Source organism: Mustela nigripes, chromosome 13, assembly GCF_022355385.1.
Source record: "Mustela nigripes isolate SB6536 chromosome 13, MUSNIG.SB6536, whole genome shotgun sequence".
NCBI lineage: Eukaryota > Metazoa > Chordata > Mammalia > Carnivora > Mustelidae > Mustela > Mustela nigripes.
This window is the reverse complement of record NC_081569.1, coordinates 19,191,955-19,199,327: the sequence shown is the minus strand read 5'-3', so window position 1 is coordinate 19,199,327 and position 7,373 is coordinate 19,191,955. Positions and strand designations below refer to the sequence as shown.

The following is a 7,373-nucleotide window of genomic DNA, read 5'->3' as shown; positions in this document are numbered from 1 at the left end:
TAAGTACTAGAGGAGTTAGTAATTATCAAGAGCTTAAAACAATGTTTGCCACATTCTAAGCCCCAAGAATGTTAATAAAAATCAATTTGTGTTCCTCTTACAGGAAGGTTCATGCTCACGGTTACGTGGTATACAGGAATGTCGGGGGCGTTTGCCCTAACCTGTAGCGAGGAGCTAGCAATTGCCCCTGAGCTTTAAACTTCCTTAGAGGTCTTCCGTGCCCCCTGCCTGGCCCGGCGGCCGCTGCACTTGGTTAGCTTCGGCCTGAAAGCCAAAGATGGTGGACTCTCAACAGTCACTTTTCAAAACCTAGTCGCAAGTTGGAAGGATGGTGACGGCCAGAAAAAGAGCCACGCTAGGAAATCTTCCCAAGATTTTGGACAATTTGCGTTTCAACCAACTCATGGTGATATTCATGGCTAGCCCCGAAGGTGCGGTCAGCCTTTTCAGTCCCCACGCCACTCTCCACGTCTCCTGACCACTCCGCGTGACCACCGCGCCCTGTCCACCCCAAACACTTCACCGCAGCAGCGAGCCCAGCCTCAGCGCCAGCCCGGCCCTCACCCCACCCCTCGCCCCGCCTCCTGGCGGCTCCTATAACCCTAGCCCAGCAGTGCCCCGCCCCACCTCTGCCCGTCCGGCGGCCTTCCCGGGGCTCCTATAGTCCCCGCCCAGCAGTGATCCCCGCCCCTCCTTTTCCCGTCGCCCCGCCTCCCCATCGCCCCGCCTCCCCGAGGCTCCTATAGTCCCTGCCCCGCCGTGTGCCCGGCTCTGCCCCTCTCTATTGCCCCGCCTCTCCTCCTCGCTCCGCCTCCCCGCGGCTTCTATGGGTCCAGTCTGCGGAGAGCCTCGCCCTCCGTAACTCCGCCTCCCCGCGTCTCCTATAGTCCCCGCCCTGCCCCTCTTCTCGTCGCCCCGCCTCTCCGTGACGCCCCGCCTCTCCGTGACGCCCCGCCTCCCCGCTGTTTTCTGTAGCCCGGCCGCTATCTCCCGCTCCTTGCGGTGGCTACTGCGTTCACCCCGGCGACTGCCCGCTGAGCGGCGTCGGTGGCTTGGGGAGCCGGTGGACATGGCGGCCGAGGCCGTGGCTTCACGCCTGGAGCGGCAGGAGGAGGACATCCGCTGGCTATGGGCGGAGGTCCAGCGCCTAAGGGACGAGCAGCTGAACGCGCCTGACCGCGGCCAGGCGGAGGGGCCGTGCCTGACGCGGGAGGTGGCGCAGCTCCGGGCCGAGAACCGCGACCTGCGCCACCACCTCTACCGCCTGCGACTGTGCCTCGCCGAGGAGCTGAGCCGGCAGGCTAAGCTGGAGAGCGCGGCTCCGGCGGCGGAGGCGCAGGAGGCCACGCGCGCGGCGGCGGGCGCGCAGGTAACGGGGCGACGCGGTCACTGCGGGGAACGCGGGCGGGTGCCGCCTAGAGCCCGGGGCGGGTGGCGCGGCCGGTGCGACGGTGCATGGGTGCCGGTGATCCCGGCGGAAGGACGGGTGCGGCCGCGGCGCGCTGCAGGGCCCGAGCCTCACGGAGCGATGCGCTGTGCACCTGCTACAGCCCAGGGAACCGGTGAAGGGCCTGGACACCGTTTGGAGCCCTGTATTTCCAGCAGTCGCCGGACTGACTTAATGGTGTCATTTCTCAGCTTTTCCAGGAAATTGCCACGCATTTTCTCGGTAGCAGAAATAGCATTTTCCTCTCTTTGAAAAAGATGCTGGAGTGTTTAAAACTCACTGTTCTTTCCTTAGCATGAAGACCAACAGCTACGTAAATACTCATCCATTCCGTCTAATGAATGGCTGGTTCTGAGCTATTTACGACAGGTGGTTTTTGTTTTTGTTCACTTGTTGAGAGATGTGTATTTAGCTTTACTATTTAATAGAGTGTTTTAATATTTTGGTCCATTGAAGGACAAATTATTGTCGGGTAACATAATACATCTTCTGAAGTTCTAAAAGCTTTCTCAGACTGCGGGATGTTCTTGAGTTCTTTACCAAGGGTACTGTAGTGCAACATCTTCCTAAAATAGGGCATTTAAAGTGTGGCAGCAGCTACACAAGCATTTGCCAGCGACATTGTGTTTGAAGTTTAGGGGGAAAAAACTTCAGAGAGCAAAATATGTTGAATATACTAAACAAGAGTGTGTGAAAATGCACAGACAGGAAGGATGGAACCCCAGCAAATGACTTGCCCATCTAGAGTTTTAGGTGGTGGGTCAGGGAAGCCCAGCGTCCAACGTGGGACACCAGCTGACTGCTGGCATGTCCCTCTCCTGTTTCCAGTGTGTTCCTTTTTCTCCACATTGGTATGAGTTATTTATAACTTACCTTTATTTCTCAGCCTCCTTCCAGTCAAACCCAAGAAAAGAATGCTAAAATGAAGGAGGAAAGCAGGCCTGAGAGCGAGTTGAGTTGTTGCTAAGGAAATAACGTGAAATACTCCATGGCATTTAAATATTCTGGTACAGTTAATTGCCTGATTTTTAATTAAAACATAATAGCTAATTAAATTACGACACTAGTAGTATATTCAAAACCTTGCAAACCTTAGCTACCTGATGTCTTAACTTTGAGCTGAGCCAGCCACAAAGAACCAAGACGAAGTGCTTCTTCGTCTATTTAAGCTGAGACAGCAGAGTTTTTCTTTTGTGTTAAGGAAATTAGCCACCGTATAAATCATGAAAACAAACCAGAGTAGGTCTTGAGCATAAACAGTTGACAGGAGCAAAGGAGGAAAACCTGGCCTCAGGGGGATCAGACTGGTTGAGATCAGACAAACAGGAAAGACAACTGAGAACCAAGTGGGGTGGCATATGAGTAGGTGGTGAATTGTGGAACTGTGCATACACAGGCGTTGAACCTACGGTAGAGGGAGATATGGTAGTTAGAAGAGGGAGGCTTTGAGCTGGACCCTGAGACATAAGGAGGTGGAAAGTGAATGGGAGGAGAGTTAAAAAAGACCTGGGGTGGGCAGAGAATGGGGTGAGCCTTACTGCAGGTTGAAGCGGTAGAAGAAAGTGGGCTGCGTATGTTAACCTTGTATTCTAATGACTTTCAGGTGACAAATCAGCCAGATTTTGTGAAGGAAAGATTGAAGCTGTTTGAAATATTGAAGAAAGACCATCAGCTTCCATTTGCCGTTACTGACAAAAAGGGGAATACAAACAACGTGATCACAGTGAGAGTGGCTGATGGGAGAACAGTGAAAGGGGAAGTCTGGAAAACGACACCTTATCAAGTGGCTGCTGAAATTAGGTAAACCATATTTTGAAGAGATAGTCATGATGCAGTATTGTGCCAGAGCTTGGTGACAGTGTGGTCCTCAGGGACCATGAAAATATTTTTTATTACATGAATAAGTTAAATGTCATTAATTTTTCCCATCTGGCTTTGGAAGAGGGCATTTAAATAAGTAATTGAATACCAGGATAAAATTTCTTCCTCTTTAAAATGTCCATATTTTCAAGTTCTTTTTTTTTTTTTTTTTAAGATTTTATTTATTTGTCAGAAAGAGAGAGAGTGAGAGCAAGCAGGGGGAGTGACAGGCAGAGCTGGTAGGGGTAAAAGCAGGCTCCCTGCTGAGCAAGGAGCCTGATGTGGGACTCAATCCCAGGACCCTGGGATCATGACCTGAGCCAAAAGCAGGTGACTGAGTCACCCAGGTGTCCCCATATTTTAAGGTTCTAGGAAAAATATATAGTAGAGAAAAATGTATAATCTTGACAGGTCACGTTACATTGACTTGGTTCATCATCAAGATATTTCCATGAGATTTTACTGATCTTTCCTGGACTTGACTCCAAGTCTTCGGACCACATTGGGCAGATCCCTGAAGGTTTCCAAGCCTGTTTCCTTTTATCTCTGTGGAATAATAATGCTTTTCAAGTTTACCTAATGAGGTTGTAAAAGTTAAGTAAAATCCTGCATATGAAAAATACTCTGAAAACTAAAGTGCTTCTAGAAACAAAACAACTTATTATAGATTGAAGGTGTATGTGTTAGAGCTATTATCAACCCTGGAATAAGTACTTTGACTTTCCCAGAAATTAGATACATTAGTGAATTTACATTATTTTGACCAATATTAATTCCCAGCATTAAATATAATTCTGTGGAAGTATAGCTCAAGACTGCCATGTGAATAAACTTGTACTATTTAAAAATCAAGTTTTTTCAACTATTGAAATATGTATTATTTCACAATATATGTATTGTGTTATATATATGTATATGATGGAATGGAAAATACATATATATATATATATATATATATATATATATATATATGCACTCTAGGCCTCGCCCAACCTGTTCCCATGTTTTCCAGGAGAGATGAATAGGTGTGCTGGGGAAAAATGGGGTTTGAGGCAAAAATAAGTTTATGTTTCTTCATGGCGAGTCAGTTTGCATGTTGGCATATTAGAGACTGAGAAGTTCTGCATGAAAGAAACCTGTTTGAACTTGGGAAACAAAGTTATTTGATTATAGGATGGGTTCTTCATTGTGCCCTTAATTATCTGCATTTCCACAGGGTACCAGCCTACAAACCCCACAATCAAGTTTCATGACAGAGGAGTTGCAGGAGTGTCTAAAAATTAAAGTTAGCCAAAACCAAAAGATGGGCAAAGCTGGTATATCAGGCAAAACCTGGTAAGAAGAAAGCAGCGATCATAATATTACTATGAGATACCAGAATTCAGGGCTGAAATCATCCAATGGGATATGGAGGCTTATTGTAAAAAGACACAAACCGTGTAATCCACAATGACTATTTGTCATGTACCTTTATGAGTTAAATAATGTAGCATTAGATCAGAAATACAAAATTATAGACACTCAGGAGTTGTAAGCTTTAACCTGTCCTTGGACAGGTTCTGGACAGATCACGTGTATAAACATTAGGGTTTACCACCACTGTGCGGTGGACTTATTGGCTGCTCATTAATCTCAGGTCTACAGACAGAGATCTCTTGGCACTGGTGGTCTTGTTTTTGGCTCCTCAGAACCTTAATTATATGTGGAAATACACAATTCCCCTATTCTGTAGGTAAAATGATATCCATTAGGAACTCAGTAAACATTAAATGATAGCAAGATAAAACAAAATAAAACTTGAAAATTAAAAAAAAAACCTCTTCAAAATAACTCAGGTAAAAGGAAATAAAAATCACAGAATTTTTATAAAATACTTCCATGAGAATATATATCAAAAATCTGTGGAATAGAGCTGGGATAGTGATCAAAAACAGATTTGTAGTGTCAAAGGCTTTTCTAAAAAGAAAGAAGAAAAGGAAGCAGACTAAGAATTCAACTCAGGCAGTTAGAAAAAAGGGCAGAGCTCTAAAATGAATTAGGGGCATCTGAGTGACACAATTCGTTGGGTTTTTGATCTCAGATCAGGTGGTAATCTCAGGATTGTGAATGGGGTTCTATGTTGGGCTCCTACTTTTTAAAAAAAGAGTAAATTAGAGAAAAAGTATTACATGGAAAACTATCTGAATAAGTAAGGGTTCAGTGAGGTGGCTGGATATAAAATAAATGAGAAATTAATAGCTTTATTAAATTATACTGCCTCTTTCCTTGGGTAGCTGAGAGTTGACTGCATAGGTGATTATTCCTGCTCTGGGGGAGTCTGAGCATAACAGATAATGTGGAAATCATTAAGGAAAAAGAAGGACAAATTCAAAAGGCACACAAAACAAAACTCGGAAGAAAAATGGCTATGTGTAAAAATGACATATAAAATGGGAAGTGACAGATATGAAAAAAAATGTACCCTATAAACCAAATGATTGCACTCTAAGTGTGTTTCAAATTAATAGAAAAAAGATGAAAGCTTCAACAGAGAGACAGATTATCTTAGAAGTATAAATGAAAATTATTATGTGTTCTCGATTTGTCTAAGGTTTATGAATAGCAGTTAATATTGATACAGTCTTGGGGAAATGGCACTGCTGGAGGGTAGATAAGTCTCTTTCAAACTTTCTTTTTTTTTTTTTTTTAAAGATTTTTATTTATTTATTTGTTAGAGGGAGAGAGAGAGAGCACGAGCACAGGCAGGCGGAACTGCAGGCAGAGGCAGAGGGAGAAGCAGGCTCCCTGCCGAGCAAGGAGCCTGATGTGGGACTTGATCCCAGGACGCTGGGATCATGACCTGAGCTGAAGGCAGCCGCTCAACCAACTGAGCCACCTAGGCGTCCCTCTTTCAAACTTTTAAAGCCATAAAAACATACAGACCCTAACTCTTGGACCTAGTAATTCTATACATAGCCATTTATCCTAAGGAAATACCCTCATAGAGGGCCGCCTGGGTGGCTCAGTCTGTTTAAGCGTCTACCTTTGGCTCAGGTCATGATCCCGGGGTCCTGGGTTTGAGCCCCATGTGGGGCTCCCTGCTCAGTGGGGAGCCTGCTTCTCCCTCTCCTGCTTCCCCCTGCTTGTGTGTGTGCTCCCTCTCTTTCAAATAAATAAGATCTTTAAAAAAAAGAGAAGGAAAAGAGTAAAAAAGGAGGCAAAGGATATTTCATAGTAGTTCATGAAAGAATTGTTCACAGAATGTGGTCCCCAAACCAATAGCATGAACATTACCTGGGAACTCAGAAGAGCAAAGTCTTGGGCCCTGCTCCACGCCTCTTGAATTAATTAGTCTCTGTGTTTGTGAGCCCCTCCATGAGTTTCTGAAGCAAGTCCAAGTTTGAGAACCATTGAGTTAGGCTAAACTGCTGTTTCAAGAGACCCCCACCCAAAGACCATTGCTTAAACAGGTAGACATCACATGTTCTCATATGACAGTCCAGAGATGACCAGTCCAGGCTGGTGGACATCTCTGGTCTGTGCAGTCATTTTTGGACCTGGGTTCCTTCTATCTTTTTGATCTTCTATCCTCTTCCGGCTTGTCCGGAAGCTGAGTTCATGGACTCAGGGACTCACTTGCAGGCAGGGGGAAGACAGCTGAGGACCAATGATGCTTTGAGGGCCAGACCCCACAGTGACACACTTTGATTTTCTCTTACATCCTATTAGCTCACCTTTAGTCACCTGGCCACCCTAGCAGTAAGAGAGAAAGGGAAATGTCGCCCCTGCTCGCCGGCCACATATCCAGCTAAAGCATTCTCCCCACGGAAGAGGGAAATCCTGGTTTAGGGGACAATGTCTGCCACAATGTGCCCCTGTGGCATCCAGGAATCCATGAGATCCCTTTTTCATCATCCAGCACACTCAGTCCCTCCCCAGGCGAGACGGCTCTAGGTCCCATCAGCTGAAAGCGTGGGATTTCCAACTGATGTGCAGAGCACCCCGTGAGGCTGGTCCCTTATGCTCTAGCAACAGATAAGCTGGCAGACAGGGCTGCCCACCCCACATGTATATACAGTGGTGGAAT

At 46.0% G+C, this 7,373-nt stretch overlaps 1 protein-coding gene across 3 annotated transcripts in view; it reads left to right on the top strand.

The window, feature by feature from the left end:
• The first annotated feature begins 935 nt into the window (after positions 1-935).
• The window catches only part of TARS3 (threonyl-tRNA synthetase 3), a 60,996-nt gene continuing 54,558 nt past the window's right edge, over positions 936-7,373 (top strand). For all 3 annotated transcript variants that reach the window (XR_009399017.1, XR_009399016.1, XM_059371688.1), the window contains exons 1-2: positions 936-1,369; positions 3,051-3,247. Coding sequence is in view for 1 of the 3 variants with exons in the window: in XM_059371688.1 (XP_059227671.1) it covers positions 1,070-1,369; positions 3,051-3,247 (497 nt within the window). In the remaining 2 variants the exon portion in view is untranslated. The remainder of the gene's footprint in view (positions 1,370-3,050; positions 3,248-7,373) is intronic.